Below are 18,583 nucleotides of genomic sequence, written 5' to 3'. Positions count from 1 at the left end.
ACAAGATTGATGAGTTGTGTTAATGATGATTGCTGGCTGAATGTGTGCTTGTTTGTTAGTGTTAGGTTAATTTTAGCCCTTGTTCTAGCGCTCCTGTAATATCCATAAGCCTGTTGTAGATTCTGTTGGTAACAAACACCAACACAGCTTGATTTAGGTACTGAAGTGGGATCTGTTGTGGTTAGAATGCACATTGCCTGCATGTATGTGTGCACCCATATGTCATTGTTGTGATTTATTGAGTTCTCTTCACTAAGCCACATGCTTTGAATGTTCAAAAAGAGCAGAGTAGGTTATGAAAGCACACAGTGATGATTTATGACAGATTTTGTTAGAGTTAAACAACATATTCTTTGTATTTTAAGGATGCATGGAAATATTAGTTCAGAAATAAAGGGGGTGGGGGGTTGTCATGGGGGCGTCAGGCACAGGAAAAGGAGGCTAATGTTGAAAGATGTGGAGGAAGGCATAGAGATAAGAAAGTGCTAATGTCCCTAATCCGCTCCAGATGAAAGCTGCTGGGGTGGACAGAGGATGGGCAAGGTTTGCCCACTCCTCATCACACCATATTTAATGACTCAGCCTCCTCATGCTGACAGATATAGAAGTGGATCCTGCAAAACAACCAGGCCTGATAACAAACGTAGCCAATTAACTGCAGATAAGCATCATCACAAATATTTTGGCTGATACTGGGAGACCAGGATTATTCATGAACATTAAGAACAATTTTAAATTTTTCATGCTATTTTTAAAACAGATATATTTTGACATTAATCCACTGACAGTACTAGATGGAAGAGGTGAGATCACTAGTGGCTCCTCGATACGATATTATCCTGATACTTTGGTCCCGATTCAATATTATTTTGATTTTTAACCATTGCAATAAACTGCGGTACCATGTATTGTGATATATTGCCATCTATACACATTTTTCAACTGTTTAACGGATTTAGCATTAGCCTTGCCCTCATGTTTGTTGTATTTCCCTAGTAGTTTATTTTCATGCAGCACTCCCTGCAAACCCCATGGTCATGCCTATCTCATTTGTGCCCTCCTGCATTCCTAATGTCCTTTCCCTAATGCTGCCATATTGGTTTTATTAACTCTCCTGCTCTATGACCGTCACCTCTGCCGACCTCACTGGACGAAGAGTGCCAAAGCATCATCAAGTGGACAGAAAAAGTATCACTGACTTCAGTTCACATTAGCAATTTATTTGAAAAAAACAATTGCCACGCAAAATGTTACTTTGCTGTGTTGATATTTTTCGCTCACCCCTACTAGATGGGGTGACAAAAATCTGCCCTGACATCTTTTGCCCACATAGTCACCTGACAATTGGCCTAACGTGACCCAGCGGTGGCCTCCTAAATCTACCCACTGCTCCTCTGTGTTGCTGTTGGCCTGTCATTTAGTTTTCTGAGGCCTACACAATATCTGTACTCAAATAGAGTATGTGATAGAAGTTATCAAAGCAAAGTCTCCAAGGTTCAGTGTTTATCCTTGTTTAAGAATTTTAATTTATGCAGTAGAGCCTTATACCTAATATCACAGCTTTAGAATTTAAAACTAGCACAACCTGAAAAATCCACTGCAGTAAATCACAATTAATAACAATTTAGAATCATATATTTAAAATGCATTTATTTCACATTTCAAACCACATTTTAAAGTCCATTTTGACAACATGAAGCAGTTCTTTAGTGCCTTGATTAGTGAATTAAAGTGAGTTAAAGACATTATGTTGTTGATTGTCCGTTGATCCCCAGTTAATGACTTGTTCACTGAGCTGTTTGCAGCCTTTTTTTTTACCCATTCAATCAAACCTTTATTTATATTTGAAAGGATGTTGAGGTTTCCATTATTTCCGGTGCCGTTGAGATCACAAGCACGTTAAAACTGCAGCATTGAAACAGTCGTAAAGAACAAGAAGACAAGAAAGATGAATGGAAATTTGAAGCACAGTGGCAAAAAATCAAAGTCCTGAACTGTGCAACAAAAGGAAGAATTTTAAGGTCCAATGACACATTTTAAGGTGTTCTGAGGCAGGCATGCCCTTGTCGCTATGGTGTGCTTTCCTCTGTTGAGCACTACAGCAGCTTTACTCTAGAGCAGGGCTGTCAAACTCAATCACAGCAGGGGCTGGATTCTGGATTCAGGTCCAACCCGAGGGCCTAACAGGGTCACCTTTTAACCATAAACAGTCAATAAAAAAATGAAGGGGTGATTATAAATTATTTTGACATTTAAAAAGTTAAAAAGATAAGTTTAAAGGCTCACAATCAGAGAAAAATAAAATTATTATAAATTATTGTAAATATATTAGAATGAAGGTCAAAATCATGAGTTTAAAAGGTCAAAATATGAAACAGAATTTGTAATTATGAAATGAAAAGTTAAAATATAATTCAAAATTTTAAATTGTGAGTCTAAAAGGTCAAACTATGAGATTATGACGTCAAAGTCTGGAGTTGAAAATATGAGATAAAATACAAAAGAACTAGTGAAAAGGTCAAAATAACCAATAAAAATTGAAATGATGAATCCTAAAGATCAAATTATTATATGTGAAGTTAACATGATGAACAGAAATGCTCAAAGTAGGAAATAAAAAGTCAAAATCCCAAGTTTGAGTCCTGATTGTAAGATGCTAAATTAAAAATATGAGATTAAGACACAAATTAATTTCTTTTCCCACATTCCTGACTTTTTATCTAATTGTTTTTACTCCTTCCATCAAGGATAAATTTACATTTTTATACCTGAGGAAATCTGCAGACCTCATAGTGATGGGCCAGTTATAACAGAAATATGAGGATAATCTTGTGGGTCAGATTTAACTGTTCCACGGGCCGGATTTGGCTCCCGGGCCTTGAGTTTGACACCCCTACTCTAGAGCGTCAGTTCCCAATCAGTGGCTTGGCTTTGGAGAGGCTATGTCTGCTCTGAGGTTTTCAAAATGTGATACATAATGTAACCAAGTCATGATTAAAACCCTTGTTAAATAGTTTATACAAGGGCCCTTTAGTAAGAAAAATCATGTGATGACCTATTTTCCTTAAGTCTTATAAATGAAGCAATGACTGTGAAAATCAGGTTTATAAACTGCACCTCTAATGCCCATTTTTCATCAAAAAAACTGACTTTGACTTACACTGGGCCAACTTATGTCCTGAATTTGATGGTAAAAGTAAAGATTGTATTCTGACAGTAATATATCCTTTTTCTGGCTTAGCTTTTGTTTTTGATACAGTTAGGGGGCTACAAGACTAAAAAGCTGGGGACCACTGGCCAATAGAGACTACATATCAGGTTATTACTATAAAAAACAAATCAAGGCTTTGATTTTGGGATCTTAATCACATTGTGATTCAGGTTTATAATTTTGTATGTTTACTCTGTTATGATACAGACCTACGTTGCCCTCTTTGCTCTGCTATTTTGCTTATTTTCAGAAAAGGGGTGTTTTTTCTTCTCTGTCAACAATGCAGCTCAAGAGATTTTCCCACCACTACGATACAGCCCATAAAAATCTCTAAAGAGACGCTTTTAGTGACTCTGCAGGATAGGCGAGGAGGTATTTATAGCTAAACAGGCACCATGTAACTGCTGGACCGTAACCTGGATCCTGCTCGTTCTCCTTTTTAAAAGCTCTCACACATGCAGCTGTTGTGCTGTTGCTCCTGCACAGGGGGTCCTGGGTGGGCTGGGGTACTGACTGAGGTTTGAGGTGGGGCAGGACTGCAGAGGGAGTGACAGAGGCAGAGAGAGGGGAGGTTTTGTAAACCATGCAAAATGTTGGGTCAGAATCTGGGCTCCGTTTTGGTTCCATGGCTCTGTGACAGCTCCCAGGGCAGCCCGAGTGTGTGATGGTATGCGTTATTGTGGCTCACTGTGGTCTGAGTGTGTATTTATGGGAGTGCGTATAACCAGAGAGAGGTTACACCTGCAGGGGCGGTGGTCTCCAGACTTCACTTCTATTTAAGGACCAGTGATGTGTCTGTATGTGGGGATTTGTGCACAGTGTGTTGGTGGCTTCCTCGGCTCACAAGGACAGCATTCATCAGTGAGAGGTGCAGGGTGGGTGGAGGGGGGGTGCTGCCAGATTTAAGTGGGGTCTGTGGGTGTGCGAGAGGGGAGAAGAGGGGTGAACGGCTGGAGAGGAATGTGCCAATTTGTCAAGCCCCCCACCTTTCTCTAATCAGAGATGATGCTGGGTGGGTGCTGATTACAGCCAAATGGGACAGGGGCAGCAGCTGGAGTTGGGGGATGATGGAGGTGTGAAAGGGGGTCAGTTTGGTCCTGGCGGGGGGTGCTCAGATGTGGGAGGTCCGTCCTCACCTCTCCTCTCAGCGCTCCCTTTGAAGTCATCTGGTCCTGGTCAGCTGATAGAAACCATGAGGAGAGATCTTATCTCCTCTTTAGGGAGCTGTTGTCTTCCTGTGAGCTGGGAAGGAGGTGGCGTTGTGCTCCATTTAATGATGTTAAAAGAAGGATGAAACCGATGCAATGGTCATGTAGAACAGTGGCTCTCAACCAATTCAGTCAGTGACCCCAAGAATAAAGGTGCCAGAAACCGGGGACCCCCACTGCCCCTGAAGGTGGTTGAACACAGCCATGCACATTCAGGAATAATCATGCGCAGACAAGGCCACCCATAAGGGGGGATAAAGGCGGGAACTTTCTGGGGCCCAGCCAAACTTGGGGACCATTGGAGGTCAGCAAAATCATGGTTCATTGTAAAGTTAAGCAGTGGTATCCATGTCTTATATTTAACCTGAATAATGACCACTTTTATCAATAAACAACCTTCTAAATCCCTTTTATTAAAACCAGAATTAAATGGGTTAAAATTGGCTAAAATAGGTTCATAATGGCAAAAATGGTGGAAAAGGTGGTGAAATTGGATTTTAAAAGTAGCAGACATGGGTTAGAAGTGGCAAAAAATAAGCAATAAGTGGCAACAAAAGGTTTAAGTGGCAATAGATCGTGGTAGAATGGGATTAAAAAGTGGCTTAAATGGCTTTAAATTGGCAAAATGGGTCAAAAAATTTGGTGAAATGGGATGAAAAATTGAAATTACTGTATTTAGTTGTACCTGGTGAAATCCCTGAAGAGAAACTGACTGATGATGAAACTCTCTCTGTGTTCATGCATGTCAGTGTCTGACTCCTCTACACAGCTCCCCGAGGCGAGACCACAGCCCTCCGCATTGATACCCGTTGCCATGTTTACAAGCATGTGTATATTTGTGGGTTAGGAGTGATTGAGTGGTGGTGAATGTCTGCAGGGTAGACCTATCCATCAGGAGAGGGCAGGAATGAAGAGGTTCTTCTTTGCAAGGTTGACTGTTCCAGGGAGTTCCCTGTTCAGGTGTTATAATGAACATGTATGGCTACATCTCTGCTCTTCTAATAGTAAATGTTGAAAATTAGTATAACCCCGTGACTGGACGGGGAGCTTTGACTCCACCCACTTCATGCTAACAATGATGATAGATGATGAGCCTATGGACCACTTAATGATTATAGTGGCTCATGCAGCCCTCATATTTCCTCCATTTTGGCATCCAGACAGATGGAACAGCATTGAGACTGGCTCTTACCTGTTCGTATCTATGCCATGAAGAGAAAAGGATGAAAAAAGGGCGAGATAGAGAGTCAGTGAGTTAGAGTGGAGAGCCTGCAGGCAGACGGGGACTTTCCAGGCTCGTCTGCATAAATCCAGAGCTTGACAGCTCATCTCCAGCTCTCAGTCTACCTGTCCTGACAAACGCTCAGATTGCACGTACCTCTGAGCTCCCTCCCTCTCCTCCATCTCTGTCTCTCCCATCCACCTCATCTGTTTGACTTGTATTTGTGCATTACCATAGCTGCAGCAGCCTCTTCTCTCACTTAACAGAACACGCCTGCAATTAGACACACAACACAGATATGTTTGTAAGGAAGAGTGAGTATCAATGAAGAGGGATTAGTGAGCATGTCGAGGCATGTACTGAGCCCAGATTTGGGAAATAAATGCTACTGACCTTGAATTTGACTTAAATGTTCACCATGCTTAAGTTTATTTTTATAATCCTATCTTTTAAGCTCTCTTTAGGTAGATCAACATGTCAGTGTTAGCCTCTTCTTCTTGAACTGTCTCTGTATTTACAGTATATACAGTGATCAGACACAATAAAAAAAACACCTGAGCAAATGAAGGTGAAAATCTTTTAAAGGCATGCTGGGTCATATCTGTCTTTTTGATTTGGCTGCCAAAATCCACAATGTCACTCAATGGATTCTCCTTTGGTTGTAATGTATAGGTTTAAAGAGACTAAACTTGCTGTTTTGCAAGATGAAGTCAACATTTGTTGGCAGTTTTTAATCAGACTGCTTTTTTGTCATCATCTTTTTCACTTTTCAGTCCAGCCAGAATATGAGCAGTAGCTCCCTCTGTTCCTCACTTAAATTAAAATGAGAGCACATGCTGTAAAGCAGCATCAGTGCATGTCCCCAACAAAACAGCAGCAGAGCCCCACCATGTGGGACCCCACGTCTCTGGAGGTGGTTAAAGCTTGCCATGTTGCACAAAGCATGAAGTGGAAATTTACATTTAAAGGAGTTTTGTGCACATTACTTTCATTTCCGCACAAATCACATCTAATAGCTATGGTTTATTTTAAATCAAACTCCTTTTAAGGATATTTTTCATAAAAATTTATAAAATATAACATTTTGTATCATTTTAAATTACTCTTTGCATGCTGGAATCCCCTGTTAGTGTCTCACAACCCCCACTCTTGGAACCATTGCAATAAAGGAAGGGAAAATGCACTGCATTTACTGCACTTGCCAAAACCTTTGAATTTAATCAGTGCAACATGGCATGTGGATTATCATATTTTCTTGATTGTGTGATCTAGTCTTGCAAAGCTGATGGATCGGCCAGATTCCATGTCTGTCGTTAGGCAGATCCATTTCACAAAACTTCAAGCTGATTTGATTCCCTGTCCGAGAATGACCGTCCCAATCAGTGCCATTTAAGGAAAACGAGGCTGTAACTGTGAGAATAGTTTAGACCTTGTCCACACAGAGATGAAAACGATATATTTCCATTTCTTTGAAAATGTTTTCCAAAAACACAAGATCGTTTCAGGAAATGTCAGCACAAGCACGGAACCACTGAAAACAACCGAAAACGCTGTAGTATAAATCCCAAGCCTGTAGGTGGTGCTGTAACACTGCAACGGAAATGCACCAAAAAGAGAGCAGAAGATTACGGAGCCTGCATATAAAGATGTTGCTGTAAAAGCCATAATAAACTCAACAGCTTCTGCAGCACGAAAACAACCCTGTAATCCACCATTGTTGTTTTGGCTTAAGTGAGCTACGCTATGTATGACGTCATCGTTTCAAGAAAGATGCGGTTGGCTGTCCACACAAGGGATGAAATGGTAGGCGTATACAGATTTGTTCACTCTGGGACCTGGTTTGAAAAAGTAGCGTTTATGGCCCCCCAAAACGCTGTTTCCGTTTGGATGAAACGCCAGTACAACAAAAAACTTTTGTGTACACTCCTGAATTCGTCTCTGTGTGGACGGGGCCTTAGTTGTTGTTTGGGCCTATTGACAGCAGTGGCCAGTGAAGGGATTAGCATGGATGCAGTTTACTGCTCTTAACACGCACATCCAAGGTGAGCGGGTGCTGAGCTGAAAGAGGTAGTGAAAGTTGATGGAAAAACATTTTTGTAACTAAAAAATTCCACATTATTTATGGCACTGACCTGATGCAATGAATAACACTTGCTAACACAGTGACCCTGTGAGAAATCTGACTGTGTTTTGTGGATTTTCTCCTCTTTAGACTAGTTGGTTAAATGGAATTTAAATGAGTGTTTAGCTGAATGGAGAAATAGATGCTTAGGAAGATCTTCATTTTAAACAAGAAATATTCATCAAAAAGTAAAACCATACATCTTTTAATGTTAATGAACTGGCTAATAACAAAGAGCCTCTTTTAGGAGTGCATGATAGTTGATTTTTGCTGATATCTGATATGCTGATGTCTGTTTTGAAAATATCAAAACAGCAATCTTGTCCAGCCCCAAAACTTAGTCCGTAAAAGATGCTTCAAAGTACAAGAAATGAGAATGAACATAGACGCTTGTTCTTTGTTGATGTTGGTCTGTTGGTCCTGCACACAACTCCAAAAAGAAATGCACTAAAAATGTGCTTATGGCTGATATTTACAGCTAATGTAGGCTGATATTTAAAGTCAATATATATGACAATGATCATCAACTGGCAGCCCGGGGTCCATATCAGGCTCCCCAAAACTTTCTGTCCGGCCCCCAGAAGGCCATTAAATTCATTAAAGGAGGAAAAGATGTTTTTTGCTTGTTAAAGCCACCCCAAAAATGATTAATATTGAAATAGTTTTAGAATGACTTAACATTTGATTGTTCTTTATAGAAATTTATTTGCCAGCCATTATGAGTAAAAAAAAAAAAAAAAAAAAAAAAAAAATAGAGTTAAAGTTTGCAGAAATGTTGCAAAAATGGACAGATAAAGTGGTAAAAGGGGGTTAAAGAGTGGCAAAAATGGGTAATAAGTGGCAAAATACGTTGTAGAGTGGCACAAAGGGACAAAAAATTGACAAGAAATGTAGTGAAAAGAGGTTGAAATGTTGCAAGAAAAAGGTCAAAGAGGGAAAAGGGGGAAAGAAGTATCAAGAACGAGTCAAAAGTGGCAAAAAATCCAAAAAAAGTAATTTAAATGGAGTTAAAAGTGGCAAAAATATAAGAAAAGTGGCAAAAGTAGATAAAGGGATAGCTCAAAGGGGATAAAACATGCAGAAAAAGTGGTTTAAAATGGGTTGAAAAATGGCAAAATTAGGTTAAACTATCAAAAAGGGGCAGAAATATAGCAAAATAGCCTGGCACAGTAGTGAAAAGGTGTTGAAAAGAGGCACATGGGCAATAATTAGCAAGAAAGTTGCAAAAAAAAGTGGTTAAAGAGTGGCATAATGGGTGAAAAGTGGCAAAAATTGGTTTTAAAGTGGCAAAAAAGTAATGAAAAGGTGTTAGAAAGTTGCAAAAATAGAAGAAAAGTGGCAAAAATTGACAGAAGAGTGACACAAAGGGGATAAAACATGCAAGAAAAATAGTTCAAAAGGCATTAAAGAATGTCAAAAAACTGGCTAAAGAGGCAAAAAAAAGTATCAAAAAGAATTACAAGTGTCAAAAATGAGTTAATACTCATGCTATATGGGCAGGCCTGTCTTCTTGTGGCCTGCTGCACAATAATATGTTAATCAGACCAAAACTTTTATCTAATTTTTGTCTATTATATGGTATTATACAGGATGCAGTTGTCACCAGAAACTCCTGCCAGTACCGATCATTAGATTTTGTATGCTACTAAATGCTCATGCTAGCGTTGTACATCCCTAACCTTTTCGTCAACATTGCCATTTAAAGTAACAGTAGTGAATGAGACGGCATTAAACTAGAGATACAAAGTGACCGATAGTAAAACTGTAAGCAACGTTTTAATGTTTGTTTTCAATCTGGAGAGGCACAAAAGTTAAAGAGAGAACTTCATGGGATTCTGATTTGCTTTTAAGGGCAGACTTAGTCACTTAATCCCTTTTACTTTTTCTGGGTAATGACACTACCTAAAAAATAACTCTTTTCATGCCAGGCTAGTGTACATAGTCAGAGCAATACTTGTTTATTACATTACATAGATTATAAATATATTCTCATTTCTCAGCACTGAAAAAGAAGTTTGCCCTCATGTAAACATGCTTTAGTGCTATTCTTGGAGCTCATGCTATGTAGCTACTCTATTAATAACCTCTGCGTAGCGTTCCTTTAGTTGTAGGCTGTAATTGAAGCTCTTTGAAGACTTAAGCTGTTTCCTGCTGTCACAGACAGTCCCTATAATTAATTCTTCAGATGTCATCTGTAACACAAAGCCCATCAGTGAGGACACAGCTATTCTAAATATGAATGAGCAGCATTGTTTGAGAATTTTAGATATGCTAGTAATGTTATTTCTCATTAAAACAAACTAAAACACTTTTCAAAGTGCTGAACACGTTCCTGCTGGATGATGAAACCTCATTTATCCACGCCTCCACCTCGCTCTCACTGTCACTCACTGTTAGTCTTGTCACTTACACTCCTACTCTACTGTGTTGTGTCTGCGTGTAAGGGAAAGGCAAACTGGCACGCTGCAAGGAAAAATCTGTTATTTTAACAGGTGTGTGTGTGTGTTTTTATGCATAGAAGAGATTAAGTGAGACAGTATCAACAAGACAGGACTGGAGGCTGAGAGATGTTCCAGTTTCATCAAAACACAGAAACGCACGATGATGGAGATGCAGAGATGTTTGGAGAGTGAGCTGTTAATGTGGGCCTGAATATCAACTGTAGCTCAGGCTACAGAGAAGGGATTTAAAAAGTATGGAAAACTGGAGTAATCCTGCTGCAACACAGGTGCATTATCGTCCCATTATAAGGAAGCAGACTACGCCATAGTAGTAAACTAAATGATGCAACCAAAAGAATATTTAGGGGAGGAATCTAATGACCGATAATGATATGCACTTGGGAAATAAAACACAACAGTCAGATGGAGGCAGCAGGTTTCATCTTTAAACACTGCACCTGCAGTAGCTCTATTATGAGTCAATGAATGAAACAGATGTCTTCTTTAATCCACAATCAAACTATTAAATCCTTAATCATCTACTTTGTCCTCAGTAAAGCTTCACTAAAACTCTATTATTACTCTAAATACACTCTTAGATGTTATCTCTGAGCCATCGTTACCACTCTCTAATTACTGACTTCATTCTGCAAACACAGAGAGAGTCAGAGCTGCACGTGTTAAAGAGAAAGTGGTGTCTATGTCGAGGTTGCATTCTGCACCAGTGACACTGTAGTTGACCTGGTGAAAGCGGAGTAATTGACCCGTCTGGAGGTACGTCGGCTGCCAGGTGGGGTGGAAACCTCTCTCTCCTGGAAGGAATTCAGCCTGTTTGTCTTTGCCCTGTTAACACACGACTGCTCTAATTTCAGCGGGGCTGTAATGTGATGAGTAAAGGTGTAATTGACTGTGGTTTCTCTCCACTAAAACCCCCACCCATGCTCATGTACACACACGCACACAAACACACACTTTGTCTCTGGCCTCTCTGTTCCCCTCTAGTCTGTCTCCACCTCGAGGGCGTCTCGTTGATTTCTTTATTTGGGTGTTTGCGGTCTGCAGGAATGTGTCTGAGTTTCTCTGCTAAACATCCTAGTTCACTATAAAGAGAGAGTGATGCTCATGGAGGGGCGGTCCAGCTGCTTTCACTACTTTCTTCAGTAATTTTGGTGGAATCTGAGGTATGATGACGGTTCACCACAGTGCTCATTAATCTGCCAGATCACAGCCTGATTGGACCGATTCCTCTGAACATCCAGAAATAGAGCAGGAGGGTTGTTGATGAAGGAGTTAATTATCTAAAAACTTCAGATAGGTTATGATGAAACAAGAGTTTGGTGATTTATATGGTTATATATAGTCCAGTTACTTTAAAAGTCTGGGCACTGATAGCCTATGTCTCTCCCCTCTATCTGCTGTCCTATTTGAGCAAAGGCATTACAGCCTACTCAAGGTACTGAGCACAAAGTCAGTAAGGTTGGAAAGTGAAATACAGCCTTAGCTTGTGCATTCAGAAACCAAAAGCGATTATCAATCTCTGGTCAGATTGTTTGAACAAAGGCACATCTTCATAATAAAGTTGCCCTGATTAGGGTATTTGCAGCTGATCACTGATACGATCATATTTCGTGTTTTACTCTATCAGCTGGTTTGCCAGTTCATCAGTCTACTTAGCTTTGTAGTGACTGGAGACCTCCTCCAGGAGGCAGGATAATCTGATTAATGGAGCTCAAAAATCTTCCTAATTCAGTCCACAACATGCTGAGTGGCACACAAACCTCCCAAGGAGCAATGCAAGGATTTCTGAATCACACAGTGTGAGGATTCATGCGTTACATATGTTAATTTATATGAATTAAATTACACACTGACGAAATGATGGGGCCTTTTCAGTAGCTTTTACTTATTAAATAATTTACCCCCTTGCTTCCTCTCCTATTTTCCTCTCCTTTTTCAATTGTTCCCTCTCTCTTTTCTCCTTTTTTTCCCCTGTACTCCATACTTTATAACTTTCCTTTCTTCTTTATATATTAGTAGTTCAAATAGAAAATAATAATAGTAATAATAATGATAATAGTGAATGAAGAATAAAAGATAAGAAATAATAATGACAGTAATAATTGTAACAATAAAAAATGCCATAATAGCTGTAACAATAATAACAAAAAATGAAAAAAGAAATGAGTTTGGAAATGACAGGAAGGAAAGATGGAAAAATAAATTGGATGAAATGAGAAAAGAGGAAAAAAAAATTTAAGTGAAATAAAGTGAAAGCCTTTTCAGCCTGATACTAAAATATTTTCAAAATCTTCACTTATTTGAGAATATGATAAACCGCTCATGTGGTGACAAATATTATTGTTAGTTTTATTGCTTAAAATGAAAATAATCATGACACAGAGGGTGACATCATAGGCTCTCTATATCACTCTTTTTCTTTGTTATGCTCTCCTCAGGCCGTTTCCATAATGATCTGCATGTTTGAGCAGTTAGACAGTATGATGTGATGATGGGACAGCCTGCCATCGATTGACAGCACCTCACAATGCATTGGTAAAACAATATGGCTGTTAGCATTCAGAGTCAACTTTGTTGTCAATTTTACAACATATACAGGACATATAAGATGGAAACGGGTTTCTCACTCATCTACAGTAGAGATAGAATATAGACAGAACAATACAGAAGATAAACAAAACAGCAAACATCAATATTTACAATGTTAACATTATAAAAAGTTGGTGTTTAAAAACAGTGTAAAAATAGCCAGTAGTGCAATGTAAGTTGAAGGAGACCTGAGTGCACTAGATTAGAATAGACTAAATAAATAGATGAAAGTGGCACTAAATGGTTGATAATAGATCAAAGATGGATTAAACAACTTTCAGTGTTGGTTCTACTGGTGTGAATTTAATCTTTAAAGCAGTGATAGTCAACATGTGGCTCCTTTGTGATGATTTGTGGCTCTTTTATGTCTTGATTTGAAAATTAATCCCCCAGAAAACTTTACAAAAGGGAAACTTTGAGCTCAGAAATTATCCATTGCAAGTCACATTAATCAGGTTGTGTCCCACACTTTTACAGTGGGCTTAATCGTCAAACTTTGTTGTCAACCTTTATTTTTTCTGAATATTTCCATTGCCCTTATTTGCAAATTTTTGCACCTTTTTCCGTTTTTTTGTCAATTTTAATAAATTTTTGCCACATTTTGCCAATTTTTGCCACTTTAATTCTGTTTTTTCTTTTTTTTCTTAAAGGTTTTTGCCTCTTATATCCTGCTTTTTGCAATTTGCATTTTCCCCCTTTTTTCTGTAATTTCTTGCCTCTTATCACCCATTTAAGCTGCCTTTTTCCCATTTTTATTATTTTTCACTAATTTTTTGCCACGGTGTAATCATTTTTTTTTACCATTGTTGCCAACTGTAACTCTTTTTTTTGACACTTCTCACCCATTTTTTCCACTTTTTCTCCCCATTTTTGTCACTTTTCACCAAGTTTTTGCTATTGCATATCTCTTTTGCCTCTTTGCACCCATTTTTTGCCACTTTTTTGCCACTTATTGACAATTTTTGCTGCTTTTTGACAATTTTTGCCACCTTTACCTTGTTCATAATGCTACTTTAAACCCATCTTTCCACCACTTTTTCACCACTTAGATTGTGGCTCTTGCAAAAGCATCTTGCAACAATTTGGCTCTTTGGTTGAGTAACACTTCTTTGGCACAATTGTCTTGGTATGTCTTCTCCAGAGAAGCTGGAGAGGTCGCTATAAACAGCTTTTCTCCTTCACTGTGACAAATGTGTCCATGAAATAAAAAATGGATTACTTTTAAGTAAATATACTTTATTTATTTGAAAGGAATTAAAAGAAGCAGAAAAGAACTGCTTTCCTCCATAGCTATGTATACACAGCTTAATGCCTCTGTATTACCCAGTATGTAGATCCATGCAGGTATGCAGGGTGAGTCCACGGCTGAATAAATGTGGCTCATATATATACATCCGTCAAGACGCACACACATATGTGCAGAGAGTCACATTCCCCAGTTTCAGGCATGCATTTCAGCAGACTTTGTGTGAGCAGGAGAGAAACGAAACCTCTAAACGCAGCTCCTATATCCTGAACATTTAGAACTTTTTAAACGGATCGCCTTTTTTTTTTTTTGAGGTTGGCGGCGGACCCCCAATGCTGACAGAGCCTGGCTGACTTCCCAGAACAGAACAATATCTGCCAGGTCGGCCGAGGGGCCCCCAGAGCCACCCCCCCCCCCCAGACACATACACACTCAGAGTGTCTGGCCTTTAGAGCATCAGCGCTCAGGCCCGGCCTTACATAATGACAGAGAATGGAGGCATTAAGGCAATTTGTTTGATTTAAGTTGTCAAGGCAGACTGGACCCTGCCCCTCTCAGCTGGTTTTGATACCTGGGTTCTGGTAAGGGTGTCACAGACGTCTTCAGTGCTGGAAAAACAAGAGGAATGGACGGACTGACGCTCAGACAGCAGGACAGAGGGGGGGTCTCAGCCAGGGAGGTACTGTAGCAGCATAAATTAAAGTTTATGAGGTCCAGAGAGATAGGAGACAAAGCAGGAGGAGAAATGTCTGAGGAAGGAAGAGGAGGAGCTCCACTAAAGGTGGACAGAGGAGAGTTTGGACTGATTTATTACTGATGTTCAAGAAGGAAGTGATGACTACAGGTGATGATGGGATAATGTCTGTTTGAGTTCCATCAGTGTCAAATATCTAATATTGTGCGTTATAACAGCTATAACAGTAAATGCAAACATGCTGGGGTTTTTATTCAACATTTTATACAGGGGTTTGAGGTTGTTGTAGTGTTGTCTTTTCTGTATATGAACGTGCATTAACACTGGTGTTTAATGTCCCCTCACCTACTTTTGAAATGACGTAAATCTAAATGAAAATGCCAGAATGTAAAGCAAAAGCATGAGTGGAGCGTCACAGCTAATTAAAGTGAGCCGTAGAGTGTAATTGAACCTGATCAAACCTGCTCACTGTGAGTGTTTGAGTGCACTGTGAGGGGAATAGAGGCTTAGTGTTCTTTAGTCCAGCTCTAAAGAAGGACTCTTTATCTGTCCATGAGCACAGAGCTGCTGTGGAAGCACTAAAGGGCCAGAGCGTTTCCTCCACACAGATGGGGCTCATGCCGTTAGCTCCAGGTGTGGTGACCACGAACCAGCACGGCTTTTAACCGTCACGCCTGATTTGGAGCCTGAGGACCGAGAGCTGGCACTCAGAGACACACAAAGTCTGAGTACAGAACATCGCACGGTCCTGCATGCGCACATTTATGATTCAGACGAATGTCCCTCATATGGTTCATTATGCTCCCTCCCCTCAGAGGTGGAAACAGGAATTCTGGGAGTTTGAATATTCAGCTTTGATGGACTCCATAAATCATATTTTTAGATCATTTTCTTTCTTGTTGTTCCCTCCAAACACCTTTTAAGTAAAAAAAAAAAAAAAGGTTGAAATATGTTCTCTAATGTAAGACAGTTAAGTTAAGTTAAGTTTATTTCTTTGTTTCATTTACTTTCAGGTTCCTTAGCAGTACTATAGCCTCTTATTCTTAAATGTTGATAAGAAAAATGTCTTTTTGTTCATTTTAAAACTTTTGCATGCTTTCATGCATGCAGATATCCTGATTTAGAAGAATTTTTAAGGGTTACACCTAAAGAGCATACTATTGAGCAATGGCAGGTGTCGCACCTGTTGACAAACACCTGGCACTTGCATGTAGGCATCAGTAGAGCATTTGGACAAATGCTGGGCTGTTTTAAGCAGGGATGCATGATACTGGATTTTTACCAGTATCTGATTTGATGATATCCCATTTTAGCAGATATAAATGCTGGTATATAAGCAACTTTTAATTGTTAAAACATAAACTCGTTCCTGTACTAGGATTTACTTGTTAATGGAATCAGCTCTTGTGATTAAACATCAGGTTTGCAGGGAGCTTCCCTGAGACCGTCCTGACAAAATACTTTAAATCAGTGGTTCTAAACTGGTCAAGCCTCAGCCCCACAAGTCTCTCATATGACAGATGCTACACAAATTTTAAAAAAGATGTTCAAAAGTGCATGTTCAGTTAATTTGATATATTGCAGTTCTGACCATTTTTTTACAGACACCCGCTGAAAACTGCTCCACGACCCACATTTGGGTCCTGACCCACCAGTTGAGAACCACTGCTTTACAGCATACTTTAAAGTTTAAGGAATGAGGTTAAAAACAAAACTATTTGTAAATTTTGCTGATGTGTATGATTGACCTATTGGCAGACATGCTCACGTCTGTTGATACTGACGATTGAGTTGTTGAGCTAATATGGGCTGAGACTGATATTATGCTGATATTGTCATGCATCTTGAGTTTTTGTGGCAAGAGAAAGTGATGACTGGTGCATCTTTAATTTTTAGCAATTGTAAACAAATCAAACTGACAAAGAAAGCCAATTTAATATTCTTTAAAAATGGGTTTTTAACACATAAAAGTGTTATACATAAAGTAGTACTTCAACCAAGTAACCAAATATAGTCTCATTAACTAGTTATGTTGTTTTTTTTGTTTTGTTTTTTTTTTTTGCTTTTTTGACCCATTTGACAACGGTCTTGATGTAAAAAATGTCAGTGAAATTGTGAAGCATGCTCAAGCGATAGTTTAAAACTCCAGACTGTTAAATTTCTGTCAGAATAAATAACAAATAAAGCGGTGCGGAGGGCCTAGTGGTTAGGTTGCGCCACAGTAAAACCTTCAAGAGGGCGACCCAGGCTCAAATCCGGCCTGTGGCTCCTCTACACATGGCATTTCCCCTCTCTCTACCAACTCTCCTCCTCCATCTACCGTCTCGAAATGTCAAAGAAAACTGTATACCAACTTAAAAATGGCCTCCAATTATATAAACATTATGCAAATTTTTTAACTTGAGTTGAATAGACTCAAGTTAGTATCATGGAATTTAAAAAAAGGGACACATTACAAATAAATCCATAAAACTGTATAATGATGGAAACAAATAAATGTAAAGTAAAATTTTGATATGTTTTTTATTGTTTGATATATATCTTTAAACATATCTAAGCAATATTTGGACTAACAAAATACTAGGCCATCCACTTTGTTCTTATCAGCTCATTTATTTGTTATCACTTAAGCTCAAGGGGAAAGCAGGTGCACAGACATATTTAAACTTTGCAATTGAGAATTTTTTTTTAAAAATAGGGCCATACCTAGTTCATTAAAGCCAGTTTACATCAGATAAAGACATGCTTTTATTTTACTGTCACCAGCTTTAATAGTACACATCAGGCCAGGCACACTCTGCGTGATGGTCTGATAAAAATTTAGTCTAAATAAAAGGATTTTTGTAGTGACACATTTGTTTAACATCAGAATCTGCCAATATTAACCCTGTTGACAGATACTGGCACATCAGCAAACAGCAGGTGTCAGAAGCTGATTTTCATCTGTTGTGTTTCATCAGTTTAAAACCAGGAAACTTTTAAACATAACTGCTGATTCAGAGAAAGGTTTTTACTGTGGCATAGGAATACTCTGATCTGTTTTCATGGACAAACATAAAAGAAAATAGTGGCACCACTGCAGTCTTACACCAAAAGAATCTGCTTCTCTAGTGAAATTTTGACTTTAAAGCAGAATTTTAGGCAGATTTTCCAAGTCTGAAGTCAAATGTTTTTCTACTGAAGCACCAAAATACACAAGTATTAATCTGATGTTGCAAGTTTTCCTTTCTATTTATATCATAAATGGATTATTTAGGCTAAATAAAGAGGCTTTACTGAGCTTCATAACCACTTTTTCCCTCTTTTTCTCTCCCTCTCTCTCAGATCTCCTTTGATTTGGCCGAGTACACCGCTAACGTGGACGGCGTTGGCACGCTGCGCATCCTGGATGCCATAAAGACATGTGGTCTGACCAACAGCGTGAAATTCTACCAGGCCTCCACCAGCGAGCTGTATGGCAAAGTCCAGGAGATCCCTCAGAAGGAAACCACGCCCTTCTACCCTCGCTCACCTTACGGTAAAACTACGTAATTCTCCGTACATGCATGTGGAAACACTCTCACGCCGTTATTACCTAACATTTTCTACCTTACACCACCTGAAAAACGGCTGGCCTTGTAAGGGAATCCAAACAAGCATTGCATGCTGCCTTTGCAGCACTTTTTCCTGGTGTGAGAGCACACAGAGGGGGCTTCAGAGCTCAGGCAGTGTTTGAGCTCTCCACACACCCCGAGGCCAAATGTCTGACTGAAGGCTGGAGTGGCTCTCACTTTAACAAAGACACCTTTATATCCACAGCACTCAGCACTCACTGCACACGTGTGAGAGCGAT

The 18,583-nt window shown here is 39.3% G+C and overlaps 1 protein-coding gene across 1 annotated transcript in view; it reads left to right on the top strand.

The window, feature by feature from the left end:
• Positions 1 to 18,583, top strand: part of gmds (GDP-mannose 4,6-dehydratase) — a 263,448-nt gene that overhangs the window by 63,367 nt on the left and 181,498 nt on the right. The window contains exon 5 of the mRNA XM_041791584.1: positions 18,076 to 18,268. Coding sequence (XP_041647518.1) covers positions 18,076 to 18,268 — 193 coding nt within the window. The remainder of the gene's footprint in view (positions 1 to 18,075; positions 18,269 to 18,583) is intronic.

Source organism: Cheilinus undulatus, linkage group 7, assembly GCF_018320785.1.
Source record: "Cheilinus undulatus linkage group 7, ASM1832078v1, whole genome shotgun sequence".
In the NCBI taxonomy this organism is placed as follows: domain Eukaryota; kingdom Metazoa; phylum Chordata; class Actinopteri; order Labriformes; family Labridae; genus Cheilinus; species Cheilinus undulatus.
The sequence above is the reverse complement of the archived record's forward strand: the minus strand, read 5'-3'. Positions and strand labels throughout refer to the sequence as shown.